The sequence below is a fragment of the Drosophila gunungcola genome (assembly GCF_025200985.1).
Source record: "Drosophila gunungcola strain Sukarami chromosome 2R unlocalized genomic scaffold, Dgunungcola_SK_2 000004F, whole genome shotgun sequence".
Taxonomy (NCBI): domain Eukaryota; kingdom Metazoa; phylum Arthropoda; class Insecta; order Diptera; family Drosophilidae; genus Drosophila; species Drosophila gunungcola.
The window spans coordinates 371,874-390,375 of NW_026453167.1; the positions used below are offsets into that span (position 1 = coordinate 371,874).

The window sequence follows — 18,502 nt, forward strand, 5'->3', positions numbered from 1 at the left end:
CATAATTCGGATATTCAAAAATTAAATTGTTATACAATTTACAAATTAAATTGTCAGTCGGACTCATAAATCTGTACTATTTATGATCTATTTTATAAATTAAATCGACAGATATTATTTTAATTAGAAACAACTTAAATTCTACTTTTAAAGTGTTTCTTTTAAGCTAAGTAATAACATTTCTGATCACTATCAATCTCTGCTAAGTTAATTACTCTGCAAATTTAAGAAAATTGTATATTTACCATTTTCTTTGTAACTGTATATTAACCATTTTTATTCCTCAAAATTTAATTTTAGTTCTACTAGTTCAGTTCATTCATGATTTGTGGGCATCTCTGGCTGCGATAAGCGTAGTCACAGTGGTCAAGTCCAAGGTGTTTTATTTGTTTGTCAAGACACACAAATGCAGACTCATTAGGCAACTGTTGCCAGACATTAGGGGTATAAATTATTCACGCTTTCAGTCCAGGATGCTCATCAGCCTTAAATGCTGAAAATGCCAGTGGGCGACCATTGTGTGTCCAGAAATCAATTTTGTAATAACTCATAATGCAATTTCCGATATTGACGTGCCCAAATTGCTGCTGACTGGCTGACTTTCTTTGCCATTTGTTTGTGCTGCTATTTGCCAGGGAACTTGCGTTTTGGGCTGGATTTATGCATGTGGCAACACACGAATTCCAAAATTCCTCAAGCACTGGGCAAACACACTCCATTCAAGAAGTTATTTTTCGAAGAGAGATTCTAGGCAGTCGAGTGCTCGACACATGGCAAATAATCAAATCTGCATTTGGCGTTGTGCGGATGCAGGGCAAATCCAATTTCAAATATGTTTATGCATATTTGCCTGTGGCTTTTCCCGGCAATTGCAGCTGCCTTTTGATCTGCCATGACCCCTGGCACTACATTATTAGCTTGGAACTATCTGCAGCTTGTTCAGTGAGCTTTGCCCAGTTGCAACGGCTGGGGAGGATTAAAAAGAATCTCGAGCTTAGCTCAAAGTGAAACTTAAATAGAATCTCCCCATACCTGGCTTGTTTCGAATTCCCATGATTTTTTGTCTATTTTTTTTTTATTGTTTTTTCCCAACTGGGTTGACAAACGGCAAGCCGTAGAGATATTCTGACAATTTCTGTAGCATACTTACGGACGCACTAACAAGCACTGCGTGCCAGCAAAGAAAAAGTAAAATTGCTCCCCACAACAAAGGAACAGGATGCGAGTGGGTAAGTGTGTGTGCTCCAAATAGCAGCTCAAGTATTTCCAGACACGCTGCACACACACCACACACACACAGGATATGAGGTAGCGCCAGACTGCAGATCCTGCGAGGCAAAACATAAGCCCTAGTGCCTTTTCCCAACCAAGATTGAGATGCTTTACCCAGCAGATGTTGGCCAGACCAATATCGTTGCCTTGGGGTGTGTCAGCGGTTAAACTGCTAAACGCTTTTTGGCACCTTAACAGGGAAAACAGCTGCAACGGCAACGGCAGCGGCAGGATCAACAGACAAACAAAATATTGTTACGCCAGAAATTGCTAGCAAATAGAAAGAATCGCATAAAAAAAGCACAATAAAAAGTAAAGTTTCCCCGGCTCTTTCTCTGTTTTTTTTGCCGCTGTGGGCCCAGCCAAAATATGTTATTCGGGTGAAAGTGGTCGTAAAAATTTGGGAAAATGAACTCCAAGCATTGTGCCATGTTTTTTTTTACTGAGAGAATGAATTTTTGTCCTCAATAAAGGAAAGGTCGTAAAAATATACAAAATGCTTGATAGTTTTTAATTTCCTGTATCACTTTAGAATACAATCAATTACGTTATTGCTCTAAGCTATTGAAATTAAATAAATTTTATTATAGTTAGTTAGTTATTATAGTTATAGGCTAGAGTGGTGATAAACATAAATAATAAGTATTGAAAGTAAGTATGCAAGCTATTATATATTAATAAATAATTTACTGCTTGCATAAGTGAAAGCTCAATTTTTTGTTTCCAATAAAAATATTTACATCAAATTGAGGATTTTTAAAGCCTCAAATGTTTTTTTATTTGGGAAGAACAATTTCTTCTCTGTCAACGTTTTTTAATACAAATATAAAAATATCAACTGCCAGCCAAAGGACTTATGTCCTTCGGGATTATTTCCGTTGGCAGGTTAAGTCCAAGTTTATCATCTCATTCCGCAGCCTTATCTTTTTCTTTGTTCCAACTTTTTGTCCCACCAAACTTTTATTTTTGGCCCAGACACGTGTTGTAAAAGCGGTTCGTTCACCCTCTGTACTATTTATATTTCATGCATTAAATTTGCAAATATCTTAAATTGTGCGTTAAAGCGTTAATGAGGAGATCAGAAGGGGATGTGAGATATGAGGGGCCAGTGTCCAGGCAACGACCCACATTCGTGACCCAGCAACTGACCACGCAAGTATACGCAACTATCCACACCAAAAACCATGATTGATAACATCTCCAGGACACTCGCAAACACGTGGCCACTGTGCGTGTGTGCGGGGAGAAAAAATGACACACAGGGAAAAATTATAATATTATATATCACACAGGGCAAAATTATGGTAATTCTATGTATAACTTTTTTGGGATCTACATTTTCATATTTTCTGCGTTTCCTTTAATCATCACTTTTCCCGGTAAGTCTGCAACTTCCATCTAGTGTATTTTAATCAATAAATTTTAAGGACAATAGAATACATGCATGTTCAGAAAAATATTTTTTAATTCTATAACATTCATTAGCTTTTCATTTCATTCATTTCTTTAAATATTTGTTATAATCTTAGGGTCCAATATTATTATTAGTTTTCACAAAAACTTGTTGTGGGAAACCCAGAACAATCCATTAAATTCATTTTAAGTATTTTTTGAAATGGAAGTGAGGTGTTTAAAATACACCTTGACAGGTGATATCATATCAGATATTTTAAATAAATTTTTTGAGATAATCTTTAAAGCATACTATAAATATTATTGTTTGTATTTATTTAGTATCCTTAAAAACTTAAAAAAATGTTGAAGGCATTTTAATTGTTATGAAGGTGCTAAGGGCGACAAGTTCATTTTTCTTTTCTTGTTTTTTGCCAATTTTAAATAAAAATAATAGATATCAAATATTTTTCTCTGTGCAGCAACGAAAATCGCCATCGCATGGTTACCACCGCCGCTCGATGGACGCCGTCCCCTTATCGCAGCACTTAAAATTGCACTGCCATGTGTCAGGAGCCAGTCCAAACCGAAAACTGAAAACCGAAAACCAGACCCAGATTCTGGCTCAGACCGGACCGACACGTGTAACTGCCCGGTTATATCAGAATCGCATCCCGATGGCAGTGCATTGTGTGCTGCGTTTTGCTTTCTGGCACCTTTTCGGGGAGTCATTTCGGACATTGGACATTGGACATTGAACATTGGATGTGGGACGTGGGACGTGCGGTAGCGAACGTGATTATTATTGCACGCGGTGCCTGCTGCTGATATTCATATATTTAATATTCGGACCTGACGGCCACCGCAGCTTAAAGCAATCACCGGCCTTACCGCTCAAGCATCGGGCACTTAAAAAACGGTAGCTGATTCAAGCTCACATCGGGCGGAGAAACAAAAACATTTCATGCAATTTGCACTTTCGAGTGGCGTGAAAAATCTGGTCGCAAAAAGGGAACAAATCGGCATTTCTCCTCCTAGCTCGTGTAGAAGGAAATGAGCCTGAAGCTCACTGGGGATTTCAGCTTGGACTGCTGCCTGCACTGGAGCATAAAAAACAATGCGGCTGAGTGTAATAAAAACTAAGTAGCTTACGGGCTCATTTCTCTGCCCCTCAGCTCCTGCACAACAAAAAATTTGAGGGAAACTATTTTTATACTACATACAGTGAAACTTTAAAGACTCAAATCAACATTTGGCTGCAAAAGAAATACATTTTTTTTTTAATTCCCAATTTCTGTTAAATATTAAATACAGGACCCATTTCGGAATTTGTTAGTCTTAGAAGTATAACTGAAAGTTAAGCTGAACCTTAAGAACTATGATTTAAATTAAGCACTTATATTTTCATACTACTTTTCAATAAATAGTGTGGGAAATGAGAAAACTGTTTAAATGAGCAGTATTCCATCATAATTAAAATTAGAAACAAAAATTGTAATTATTAATTAAAATGTACAGAGTAAAAAAAACTTTGCATGTTAAAATACGTTTGTATTTCACATTCAACGTGACTAGCGCTACATACATAAGTGTAAATTTGCTGCGCAGTTTAATTATGAGATTTTCCATTCTGTCTTTTCGCCCAGTGCAGCCCCCTCCAAGTCAGGACTTTTGGCTGCGAGGGAAAATTATGCAAAATTCAGGCCCGCCGTCTGTCTTTCGGCCTGCTGCTGTTGTTTTTGCTGCTGCTGTAGCTGTTGTAGTTGTTGTAGCTGCTTACTTAACGCTTGTGTGGGCGTGATTGTTTTACATGCTGCAACATGGCCGTGTCGCCAGTACCCCCTCCTCAACCCCCCTTCCTCTACCTTTTTTTTGCACGCTTTGCGGCACGGTGAGAATGTGTCTCTAATAACCTAACGTGCTGCTCGCATTAAATATGCTAATTTTTACAGTGAACACATTCCCGGGCACAGGCAGCAGGAAGCCCGACTGATACACCAGTCACCACCACCCCCACCAGGTGAAAACACCTTCTCCAGAATCCTGCCAGCATTTATAGTTCTCCTTCAGCGCCATCGCATCGCCATCATCATCAGGCATATTATTTGCCACAACAGGCAGCCGCACGCATATTAAATGCGAGATGATGAGGTTGTAGCTGTAGCTGTAGCTGTAGCTCCCGTTGACATTTAGTGGCTACAACAAATGGTTCGGCGGTCTGGGGCTTGGTCCTTGGGAGGTCCTGGCAGCTCCTGGCAGTCCCCACCATCGCCTCGCTGAAATTGAGAGAAATTACGCTGCAAATTCCACGAGAAAAATTATAAACATTTTTTTGCGCTGTGACAAGATTTTTGCTTACGCTCATTTGTTGGCCTTGTCCCCATGGCCATAACCCCAAAAATGGGTATGTTAACTTTGTTAAGGAATATTAAAATATTTTTGTGCACTCCTCAATCTTGACTATGTTTTGTTTCACAAACATTTTGCATTTATTTTAATTTAAATTTAAATAAAAATTAATCGATAGTCCTTCATCCTTTTCAGTATAAATATTAAAGTGGGTTATTCAAAAAATCTATCTTGCATACTTTTAAAAAGTGTCTACACATTTTTGACATGTTGTAGGCATTCTCTTGGCTAACAAAACTCTGTTATTTTTTCGATTTCTCTGCCGACTTACAAACTGTAATCAAACTAACTGCTTGTATACATAATTCTCTCTGGCAAAATAAACATAATATTAAAGCTTCGCCCATCCCCGGCAAATTGCAGGGTATGTATGTAAAAGACCTCGGCAATGTCATCGGCGGTCCTTGCGCTCCCCTCTCACTGCCGTTGATTTTGTTTTTGGCCACGTTGTCGTTGGCGAAGTTGTTTGTTGATTTTTGTTTTGCGCTCTTGTTTTTATGCCAGAAATATTCAAATTATGCCAGGCCAAAGGTTCTGGGCTGATCCACCCGTCCCCTCTTCCACAAACTTTTGGCTCAGTGGCTGACATCATTGTCAGTGAATTAAAAACGTCATAGGGGCTTATTTAAATAAATTATAAGCGTGCAGCAGAGACAACAACAAACACAAAAACAGGAGGTGTTGTTAGCACGGCAGCTTGGGCGCTTTCAATAAAGGTAAATAATTCATCACATAAGTGGGGCTTATTAGCCAAAACTCGCTCTTAAGACATTAGAAAGCCATGTGGGAAGCAACAGCCGGCATTGTCGGAATTCACAAGTTGCTCCAACTTGGCCTTGGAATTCCTAAAGGAAATTAACGAAGCTGGATGCTACTTTCTCCTTTCTCCTTTCACCATTTGAGTTTTATGCATTGTATCTCTTGTATGTAGTATATATCTCTTGGCCCCGGGCCGCTTGTCAAACTTTGGAAAGCAAATGAAACAAAATTACCCCGTACCTGGCAGCCACCTCAATTCGAACGGAACAAGAACGCGAATGTGTATGCGAATGAGAACTTGAATCCGAATAAGAATAACAAATGCTGAGGCAACCAGCGTTTCGTTCCTCTTGCGTTTTCGTTTTAGCCTGGCTTATATTTCAATTGCTGCGGCGTTTCAGTCAGACGGAGTTAACATTTAAAGTGCCAATAATCGCAGCCGAAAATGCAAACGAAATGCAGAACGTGCCTTCGTCGAGGTCTGCGTCTGCAGGTGTCTGCGTGCTTATCGCCCTGCACTCGCCTGTTGAGTCCTTTTCAGGATACACCGGGGAAGCAGTGGATATTCACACTGGGAAAAAAATATTTAAATTTAATTATAAATAATGGTTACAAAAGTTATTACAAATGATATGTCTTATATGATCTTATACCTGATGCACAAAACTATAACTTGAAGTTTTAAAACATTATTTCTAAAAATGAGTAGCAACTCTTTAAAAATTGTTACTAAAATAACAATTTAAATATTTATAGTAATGAGTGTAATGAACATATTAAATTTTACTTACATAATTAAGCAAACAATTTACGAATCACTAAACTAAACGTAACTTTATGTAATCTAAAAAGCATTTAAACATTGAATTGAATTTGAATTGAATTATTAGGTTAAACTTTGTAGCACTTTATGCAAATAAAAAAACAAACAATGGAATTGAATTTGAAGTAATCAATCTTTTAATACCCTTTAATATTTTTAAATGTCTTTTACATGGCTGGACATCATTGAAATAATTTAGCAAGTTTTCCTTGTTTTGTTTGTTTGCTTACTTTTCAATGAATGCAACACACCCCATTACTTCAAAAGCAAAGCATACAGTTAAGTTTCATGAGCTTCCTGTCATTTATTATTTACTTGGTATTGGGTATTAAGCATCATCCACTAGAAGAGATCTGGAAGACAAGAGATAAATAGTTAGCAAAATATGTTTAAAATACAAAAAAAAACTCATAGAAATTTACAACTTGAGTTCTAAGTTGCACTCTTTTCGCTCAGTGGGCAGTAAGAGCAAGGAAAATATGCAATGCAGCTGGCGCCAAACAATGGGGAAAGTGAAAGTAAGGCTCTATTGTTATCCGACCGACAGGATGAGCCTGACGCAGACTTCTTCTACTTCTACTTCTACTTTTGGTGCTGATGCTGCTGTTGCTGCTTCTTTCGCTGGCTGCACAATTGCAAAAAGATAAACCTAAACAAAGACAGGAGAAAGGAGTAAGAACTGAAGAAAGGGCTTAACTAAAAGGGAAAGCGGAAGGGAGGAGATGCTTCAGCCGTTGTTGGTTGGTGAAAGGCAAATCTCACAACAATTTGGGTCAAACAAGCAAATTGCATTCTGTTTAGTGGCTCGTTGTTGCACCCGTTTCCCTTTTCCCCCATACTTACGCCACTTTCTTTTTGCATTTGTGGGTGCAATTGGTTTGGCTCCTTTGGGACTGCGATTTGCATTTGGAAAGCGTTCCGGGGGAGCAAATATTTGCCCAAAACCAGAGAAAAATGGGTTTAACTGCCGCTTAAGATTTATCTGCAGTTGCTCATTAAATTGCAGAAGACCCTTTTAGCACAAGGAAAGGGGCGGGGGAAAGCGGAAAACGCCGCCAGACGACAGCTGGCAACTTATGCAAATTTCCCATGCAATTGAGACGAAGCCTTCGCGAACTTGAGTATGTATGAGTGGAAGACTTGTGTGTGTGTGTGTGTGTGTGTGTGTCTGTGTGTGTGTGTGTGTGTGTGTAATGTAGTGGTAATGCAGTTGCCAAAGGACCCTAAACGACGAGAGCAAAGGATAAAAGTCAGATCGAATGTAAATTGCTTTTAAAGCTGAAGGAGTCGCGAATGCGAAATTTTGACTGACGAGATTCTGGGGGCTGACGAGATTCGATTGGAAATCAATTATGCCCTTAAATATGTCAGTGCTGAAGCAATGTTTTTAAATACTATTTTCAACTATGATAACTTATGATTTCTACTGCCTGAAGTCTAAGTTTTAACCATCTGACAATTTCAACGTCATTTAACCATTAATGGATTTTTCTTAATAGTGCAAAAGCTTATGTGAAACAGCCTATTTGTATTTGTAAAAGTATTTTTTTTGTTAAAGTTCAGTTGTTTAAAAACTCACTTGAGTAAGTCTTTCATCAACACCCTTAAATTAATTTCTGGAAATACGGTGGATTTTTTCCATCACATATTTCTGCAGACAAACTCCTTTACCCTAAGCAAATATATATAATATAATATATAGACTCAATTTGGCTAACGGCCCATATGCGCTATTTATAAAGACGAGAAGGCCATGAAATGAGTGGTGGCAAATGGTTACGGTAGCTCGTGGCAAATTCAGTAGTCAGGTGAAATTGTTACCGCACTCCGCCAAATACCATATGTATCTCTCACCAAATCAAACTATATCACCTTGTCAAAGCGCTGCGCAGTGGAGCATTTAATCTTTTCAAAATACACGAAATACGATGCCATACAATAAGATATCACACACTCACACTCACACACACCGAAACTCGGTGATGGCCTAGAGAAAATTTAATCAACGCACTTGGCGACAAACAAGACAAACAAAAGCAACAATGAAAGGCAACTTATGTGGCACTCACACACTCAGACTCGCAGGTGGATCCATTTAAAAATGCTTAGCAAACACAGGCAGACAGGGATTCAGACACCCACTCACACACATCCTGCGATGGCGACGAGTCAAAGTCATTTGATATTTTTTAGCATTAAGGTTGTTTTTTCTTCGTTCCTGTGCGCTTTTCAATAACATGAAAGTTCTCCTCTCTGTTTGATGGAAAATTGTAACGACACTCCCAGAAGCACGGGGCAGGCCAACAAAATAGCAAAAACAAAACAAAAAACAAAACTTAAATCATATATTTTTTTAAAGTTCTTAAATTCTTTCCAGCTAATACAAAATCTTCAAAAATTTGTTTATATTTCTGTATTTAAACTAAAACAATTTAGCAAATCAAGGATCTACAATATTTTTTTGTACTACCAACTAATGGTGCAAGATCACGAAATACATACTTTAACATCTATACATATTTTGATAAATAAATACGTTGGTGGTTTGCTTTAATATAATACTTTCTTAACAATTGAAACGATTACAAGTACAAAAGTTTATTGAATATTAATAGTTTATTGGCTTAACAAACCTGAATGAAATTATATAAATTTTCTTCTTTTATAATAAGCTTATAAGCTCAAACGCTTATAATACATGCTACAAAAATTCTTTTATATTTATTGATCATATCAGCATTTTAAGTAAAATAATTTCGATCATTTAATACACCAAAATGGGAGTTTTAGTAGAGCCCTATTAGGCAAATGACTACTTTGTTCGGTTCTTTTTAAAAATACATTTTCAAAAGTACTGCAAATAACACTCTTTTGACCGCGGCTGTATCTCGCATGACAAGGCGGCAGAAACAACAATTTTCTTGTTAACTCGGAGCCCCAACACCTGCGATGCCAATGTCGCTGATGTGGTAAGCACCTTACAAGACGAGCCCGCTGCGACCGCAGAATCAGCAATGACATCAAACGTGGCTCGGAAAAGGGGAAATAAAATGGAAAAGTGGAAACCCACAGCGGTGGAAATTTTATGCGCCCCGGCAATCGGGAATCGAAATGACATTGAATCCGAATGCGAATGCGAATGCGAGGCACACATTTTCGCTGACAGTCGTCGAACGGTGGAAATCTATTGGAAATTTAGACAAATCTGCCAAAGAGCTTAATGATGTCAATGACATGCTCAGCCCACAAAACAACGCAAGGTGTAATGTTCTTTGGGCGAGCGATTCTGGGTAACGTGCCAGCTGAGTCACGTACATAATTAGCCACACGGCACGTGGCCAAACGCGAAAACTACCTGTGGCACCATCGACACACGTTTGAAAAACCCGCTTTGTTGGCGACTGCGATTACCCAAGCATGAGCTTTATCCGTGCAGCAGCAACATGTACAGGAGCAACGGCAGCTGCAACAACTGTTGCACCACCCCTGCAACACGCGACTCCCGGTTGACAGGCTTCGTTTCGTACGGTTGCCAATCAGAATTTAATAGGCAGGGCAAGCGCTCTGAGATGCTGCTGCAGCACAAATATCGATTATGAAATCAGAAAGTTGAATAACTTAAATAACTTGATTATTCATAACAAAATGTTTTAAAGGAAGAAGAACACAATTATTGCTATATTGCCTTCACTTTAATAAATAACCGAAACTTAACCGAAATATATAGCAAACAGAATAGCCGTTACCGATCCCAAAACATTAGTACCGGTACATAAGTGGTAAAGCGTCTTAACCATTTAATATGTCATATCCTGCAAATGCTTTTCTTTTAGAGGATTTTTTTCACAATACATATCATATCAATGCCGCGACCAAAAAAAAATCCATAACGAATATTTTACACGTTCGACAAAGCCAAAAATGTAAGTTAGTGTACTTGTGTGAAACAAGTGTCGATGTGTGAATAAAATTAATTGTGTATATAAAGTTGCTAATCGTTTAAGTAAATAAACCTTTAAAATTTTTTTTAAATATCGCTTATAATGATCACCGTCCCATAATTTTTGTATAATTTCCGTTGACGCCAAAGACCTTCTCCTTGACTTTAATTACGATTTCTACCGTGTTTTCGGACTGCAGCTTAAGCGGAATATTGGCCCTGCCATTCCCCGCTGTGCCGTTGCTCAGCGGTTGTCAAAGCCAGCCGAGTGTCCACCCGCACTTGCTGCACTACCCCACCCACACCACCACCCACTCAACCAACCACTCAACCAGCCCCTCGCGTTCAACATGCTAATTACTTAAGGCGACAGTCGTGGGGAGCCGAAAAGGGGGAGGGCGAAAAAGGGCACGCCGAATGCAGAGCACAGAAAACGGCGATGAGGATAAGCCTCGCAGGGGGCTCGACTTGCGAGTCAACTGCACAGCTTGACTGCAATGGAAGCGAAAAAAGGGCGGGCACACAATGCCCGCATAAAGTCGACTTGAGATGTGCAGATTATCCTATGTAGGCACTTAACATGACGCAGGCGAGGGCCAGCCAGACAACTCCCAGTTACTCCCAGTTACTCCGAGTTCCCAGTTCCCAGTACCCAGTTCCAAGTACGGATCCCAAGTCCCTGGCCAAATGGGCCAAGTCAAGTGAGTTGGCATTAGGGCAGACGAGACGAAGCCAACTAGCCGCATGTGGCAGCCTAAGTTGCACAGTGAAAAAATGTGGACAAATGTGTGAAAAATATAATAAAAAGTAATTTTCAATTTATAATTTAAATATTTAAGTAATGCATTCGAATTATTATTATTATTTTTGAAACTACGTTACGTTAGTCACGAAAAAAATATAAGTACACTTGTAGCGTTAGGATATTAAAGAACAAATAAAATTCAATTAATATTATTTTAGTTAGGACTTGAATTGGCAGTTGTTGCTTTAAAATGTTAAATTACATAAATTCAGTTATACTGTCATTTCATAGGTAGCCAATGAAGGGTGCAAAAAAATATATGCAATAAGTTGCAACGTTGCTCGAGATTTCTTAGTGCATAATAAATTTCTCATGATTTCCAATTAAAGTGCAAAATTATTTCTTAATACGCAATGAAATATGTGAGTTTTTATTTCCAAAAAAAAGTTCAAAATTAAATTCTTTTGAAATTTCTTAAAACACAATAAAATATTTGAATTTTGAGTTACTTCACTACCTAGTTTTAAGTATATGTATAAGAACTGGCAACAAGACTTCTAAATACCCAATAAAATATATAACCCTCTTAATAATAACCCTCCAAGGAAATGAAAATGTAGTTGCAGCGTTCTTCGAGATGTGAAGTAAAGAAAGAATATGTGGAATTTCTATTCGTGTAGCATAATACTGTGCCTTCTGCCTCTTTTGCGCCGCAGGATGGCGGAAGCATAATAAATAAGCAAGTGTGCGAGCGGAAATATTAAGCAGTGGTTGGATATACAGCACGCCACACAACCGCTGCGCCACAATGAGCAGAAAGGCACTGGCACTCATTTTGCCTGTCACGACTTGAACCCCGACATTTGGCCATGCAGCAACTGCAGAAATCCACAAATGCACAAATCCCAGATGCTGTTGCATACTTTTGAGGATGCTCCGCTTGATTGCAAAGAAAATCGAGATAGGATTCCAAGGACAAGGGAGCTCCCTGTGGATATAACCATGGATGTACAGTATAGAGAGCGAGCAGGCGAGACAGACAAGCGGAAGTGCTCATTGTTGCACTGCCAATGGCCTAAGCTAGGGATACTACCCATAATTCACAGGCCGCATGACGCAATGTCAACATTTTGCTTCCGCAAGGGGACATCTGGCAAAAAATAAGAGTAGGAAAAGTTTGTCTCCGGCTAGGTGGAAATTAAATACCCTATTCGTCAAGCTAAAAGTGCCTTTTTGGACCATTAGCTTATTTGCAGAGAATGATTGTTGTTACAAATTTAAGTTTTTAAAAAAGCTTCAGGAAAACAAAATGGATAAAATATTATTAATAAGGCACAAATTTTGTTTTTTAGAAACGTGTAACTCGTCAATAAAAAGTTGTGTTTCAAAATGTATTACACAATAATTGTGGTTGAATATGGGGTGTTCAAGACCTCATTTATAAAATAAACTTATTAATAAGAAACTTATTAATTTACGTTTTTCATTAATCAAACCAATGTATAAGCTATATTTATCCACAATTATTGTTTTAGTAAAATTTTATAATAAATGTTTAAGTGTATAAACATAACTTTTAAAGAAAGAATCTAAATACTAGTATTTTATCACTAATAAATTAAATCTATAATCTTGATGATGTTTAAAAATTGTTTTATGCTAATACTGCATAAAATCTGGATAAATAAGTGGGTGCTTAGAAGCTACGAATGTGTTTTTTATAGGACCTCCTCTCCGAATCGAACTCAAGACTCCCATAATCATGCTAATTTTATGCAAATTCTTCAAGGGTATTGACGATTTAGCAGCATAAAAGAATAATAAGGACCATACATTTGTTGCTGGTACTTTATGCTCCAATTAGTAGCTTCCGACAACGTCACGGAGTTGCGATTCAGATTCGGATTCGGACACCGATAAGGGTACGGAAAAGTGCGGGAGAAGGGCCTTCTTTTGTGGCATTTTGTGAAAACGGAAATCAAATAATATTTTCATACTGATTTATGAATCTATTTGCACAGGCAACACAGCTCAACACAACGGGCCACCGGCTCTGTTGGCCATTTGCATGTGATTCATGCTCTGAAAACCATGAATGATTATATTTGCCAGCCCCGGCAGCGGCTGTGAAACCCAAGACTCTCCGGGCACAAATATAAATGACTTTGGTTGGTCAGGCCGCCGGCCAGGAGTTTATAACTAGCATCAGATTATGAGGACAACTTCAAGAACCCCAGTGACCAGAAACCAGAAGTGCTCCTTTTTCCTTCTTCGTCCTCGTCCTCGCCAAGCAATCCTTTTTCGGTTTCAATATTTATTTGTGGCCTCAGCTGGCATTTCTCAGGCCATGCAAATTGTTTTCTAGCCCGACATTAAGTTGTCAAGCCCCGGACTGCCAGAGACTTTGAGAGCTCGACTCTCCAAATTTGCTTACAGATTGCATTAATTGATGTCCCCTATTCCCCATCGCCATCAGCTTCCATCACTTTAAGTGCATTAAATGAGTTGTGAGTTTTTATATTTCTTTAATTTAATATCTGTTTACTTGGCTAATAAAATATTCTCTATTGATCTGATAAATATCTATAGCATGTGGCTTTGGAAATGAGAAATTAAAATTTAACCTCGGTATAAATTAGTGTTTTTGGCCCGTCGAGGAAATTTCTTGCTCAGTTTATTTAGCAAAACAAATATTGAACCAAAATGAAATTGGTTTGGCAATCTAAAATTTGTGATATTTGTCGAATAAAAGGAGGCAAAAAACTGAAGTTAGTCAATTATGAAGCCTTACGCTTCGATAGCGCCAGTTCAAATTGCGTTATCCGAAGCGTAGGGCTTTTTAAGGCTTCCTTGTTTAATTTTGATTTCCATTTCTCCATTCAGTATCCTTGTCTTTCATGCCAGCCACTGGCAAATCAAACAAGTTTCAAGTGAGCAACTGTTTGCAAATATTTATATGAATGCACGCCCGGGGAAATGTCACCGACACGTGTAGAAAAGAGCAGATTCTGAATCAGACACGGAGCAGTAAAAGTGCAAAATGAACCCGTCTGAATAGAAATGTAGATGGAATGGAGTTGTTGCCCAAGCGAAAAGTGAAATGCTAAGCCAGAAGAGTGTGGAGCAGGAAAAAAGAGCTAGTGAAATACAACTGCATTTCACACACTAACTGTCGCCATTTGTTATTGCTTTTTAGATGCCCCACCTCAGACCAAATTCGAGTCGAGTCGAATGGCAATTTGAGACGCTGCATGGTGCACGGAAAGAACACATATTATATTACAGTTGCTGAATCATTTTCCCCATTTAAAAACTTGTTTTCGAAAAAACCTTCAATTTTATGGTTATAAATTGAGAATTTTATGAGTTTAATGGATGAATGAAATTTATATAGATAAGAGATTCCCATACACCGCATTTTGAATAGTTTGTCAAAAAAAGAAAAAAATGACTAAAACATGTTTTATTTTTATCTATTGATTTGTATACAAGTGTTTTAAAATCTTTTGAATGAAATTAGCCATATATATAATGGTTTTTCACATAGTCTTAAAATTGTTTCAGGAATTGTATTTAAAACTCAAATGCAAATCCATTACAACATGTCAAATTCAATAAATTCTTTCTTAAATTCTTTCATTGTAAGCTGTTCTTTTATACAAAGATTAGATTATTTGGTTGCAAAGTTTGCTCAATGAATGTTGTTGAAATACTATGGTTTCTGTGCATCTATCCACGCACATTGCACCAGAACAGGAGTTGTAGGGAAAGAAAAGGCAGAGCTTCAGCACGTGTCGGGACTTAGGAGCAACCACTCCGCCCCCGATGTCCTGATGTCCTGCTGCCATGGTAACTCTCTCAATTGTTGTCCGGTTCATATCTACTCCAGTGCCCCCACATCCCCACAGCCCCACATTTCCCCTTCGAAATCCCCGCATAAACAATCGCATTTATGTGTATTTTATTTTGATTTTCTCTGGCACGCTGAACGTAGGGCAAAACAGCTGAAAGAAACTTTCAGGAGTAGCCAATAAATTCATGCAAAGGAGCTTTCTTAGCAAACATTTTAATTTCAAAATTAAAACTTATATAAAAAGAGGGGTTTAAAAGCAGTAAAGCTTATTTAAATTGTGGGCAGAGGAAAATAAATAAAAATGCAACTATTGAAAGGGACTTGTGAAGTAAAGGTAAATATGTGAAGTTGTAATAAATAAATCATTTGCAGAGATGAAGTAAAAAACAGCAAGTTTTAAAATTGGCCATTAATTCAGGCAAATATTTTCTCCAATATTGGTTTTATTTTTATTACGTTAATACGAAATGGGCTAATTCGAATTTTTGGCAGGGGAGCTCGCCCAATTTAAGTCTTCCCCTTCTTTAAACTTATCAAGCCATATTGCATAACTTTTATTGGCAACCGCTGTCTTGTTTTTGAGCAGCTGATGAAGATATATGCCCAACGAATTCTTTATCATTTAGAATGCGATTTCGGTCGGCAGCGGACAGGACAATAAATACTAATAGCCAAAATAGCCGGCAACACATAAACCATAGCCGGGGAAAGTAATTCCCACTAGAAGGACGAGTAATAATCAACATCAAATTGCCTCGTTTCGAGTTTCAGTTCCAATTTGGGGCTTCTTTTTTTGGTTTCGTTGGGTCTCTCAGCTTCGGTTTTGGTTTCATTTTCGGTTCTAGTGCAAAGACTCACTCAAGTTCATTTATTTTTATTGTTTTCGGAGCTTTCTGCGACAATTTATGGGCCAGCGGAATACAAAGATATTTATGTTGCTAGGTCTTGTACGTATAAAATGGCAAAACTTATGTATATGGCCAGCAGGAACTTTATTTTATTTACATTATATTTCTATATATATAGTATGTATATTTTTGTATTTTCAATGGAAAGTGCAAGGGGAGAAAACAGAGTGAAAGAGAGGAGAAATAAAAGTGGAAAAACGTGGTACACAGCATTCAATGAGAGCGAAGAACGAATAATTTACTTTCCTTTTCCCAGCTAAACATCCAGCATTCTATCTTATTTTGCACTAAATTTTAACAGGATTTAGCCCCGTCGCTTTTTGCTGTCAACTGCTAACAAGCAGCAAAGACGTCGGAGGTTTTGACCAGCGGAGCGATTCAAGCCAGGCCAAAAGGGGGGTCCACTCAGCTGAAAGGGGGCCGCTCGGAATGGGCGTGGCATCGTGTCCATGGCGAATGAGTTTTGTCGCAAATCCGCTTACGTCCACACCGCCGCAACGAAAATTGTGATGGCGCTTCTGATGGAGATGACGACGACGACAGCCATGATGATAATGATGCTAACGAAGATGATGATGATGGGCAGCGGCCTTCAGTCCACCAACCAACCCTACTCCCACCCCCCGTTGTAGCCATTTTAACTGGCACATAAATAAATTCCATAAATCTTTTGCACTTTAACGCTTCTGCTTTAAGCCAAGTCAAGTCTGGGCTCAGATTCGATATGGTCCTGTGGACAGGGAAGAATAGCAGGATTATCCTTGCACATGAAAAAACACATATAAGCCTGCAAATATGTTTCACTACTAACTGCTTTGTGTGGTCAATCAGTTTGATAACATGTTCCTCAACAGCAAAAACCATTTCATGGCTTTCCTGCTCAGATGTATTGAATTTTAAAATAATATAAAAAATCTTGTAATCTTTTTTAAAAAATATTTTACTAATGATTCTAACCTGTTTGATTATACATAACAAATTTAAATTTAAAAATGTTATAAAACATATGTTGTAAAACATAATAAAAATTATTATTTCCTCAACCTAATCAAAGTAGTCGTCTTTTAAATGCACATAAAAAATTAATACAATCAAACAAATTCTTGTTCTTTTACACAAAAAACAGCAAGCACAATGGCTAGCTTGACCACTGAGGAATTAGACCGCATCATAAAAGACCTCACATCTTTAAATATGGGAAATTGCTCATTCGATGAAGAGCTTATCAAGGGACTCATTCAGCAAACCCGTAATGTGATAATGAGGCAACCGATGCTCCTGGAACTAAAGGCTCCGGTGAAAATTTGCGGCGACATCCACGGCCAGTTTACGGATCTCTTGCGAATTTTCCGGGCATGTGGTTTTCCGCCAAAGGCAAACTATTTGTTTCTCGGCGATTACGTGGACCGGGGTAAACAATCGCTTGAGACTATCTGCTTGCTGTTCGCCTATAAAGTAAAATAGTCCGGAGAATTTCTTTCTGCTCCGCGGAAATCACGAGTGTGCCAGCATAAATCGCATTTACGGATTTTTTGATGAGCTTAAACGTAGGCATACGGTGAGATTGTGGCAAAGTTTTACGGACTGCTTCGATTGGCTGCCAGTGGCGGCGATTGTGGGTGAAAGAATCTTCTGCTGCCACGGTGGATTGAGTCCCTCGCTCCGGAAATTGGAGGACATCAAGCTGCTCCGAAGGCCAACAGCTGTTCCGGACGAGGGCCTCTGTGCGATCTCCTCTGGGCGGATCTCAGTACTACCGCCGACGGCTGGGGCCGAAATGAACGCGGAGTATCGTTCACCTTCGATGAGGACATTGTGCGGGATTTCCTTAAGGCCCACGACTTGGACCTGGTGGCTCGCGCCCATGAAGTTGTGGAGGACGGGTACGAGTTCTTTGCCAACCGCCGTCTGGTCACTATATTCTCAGCCCCCAACTACTGCGGTCAGATGAACAATGCCGGCGGCGTGATGAGCGTCAGCGAGGACCTAACCTGCTCCTTTGTCATCATTAAGCCCAGCCACAATTACAAAGAGAGCGAATAAACTTATCCTTTAACAATATGTATGTGTTTTTACGTGGATAATTTGAAACTATTTATTATTAACTTCTGGTGGGGTTATGTATTTTATGTATTGGGCTTAGATTAAACTAATAGAATCGATTTTAGCCAAATTATTATTTTTTCTAAAAATTTCACAAAAATAATTATTATTTGATTTAATTGCCAATTGATTGGGACTTTTATTTTGCGCTCGAAGAGGTGTGACAATCCCGATTTAATACACTATTTTCATTGTTTTATCTTAAATATTTCAGTTTTTGGTCGAATCACTGGATTCTGAATTTATTCTGAACATGTTCTAATCATAACCATATTAATGTCAATAAGAGACTAAAATT

The 18,502-nt window shown here is 38.4% G+C and overlaps 1 protein-coding gene across 1 annotated transcript; it reads left to right on the top strand.

Annotated features, from left to right (window-relative positions):
* The first annotated feature begins 17,158 nt into the window (after positions 1 to 17,158).
* LOC128254011 (serine/threonine-protein phosphatase PP-Y) lies at positions 17,159 to 18,144 on the top strand. Its single transcript, XM_052982775.1, is given in 3 exon segments — positions 17,159 to 17,562; positions 17,564 to 17,822; positions 17,825 to 18,144. Coding segments are annotated over 3 exon segments (906 nt in total). The 5' UTR covers positions 17,159 to 17,235.
* The last annotated feature ends 358 nt before the right edge of the window (positions 18,145 to 18,502 follow it).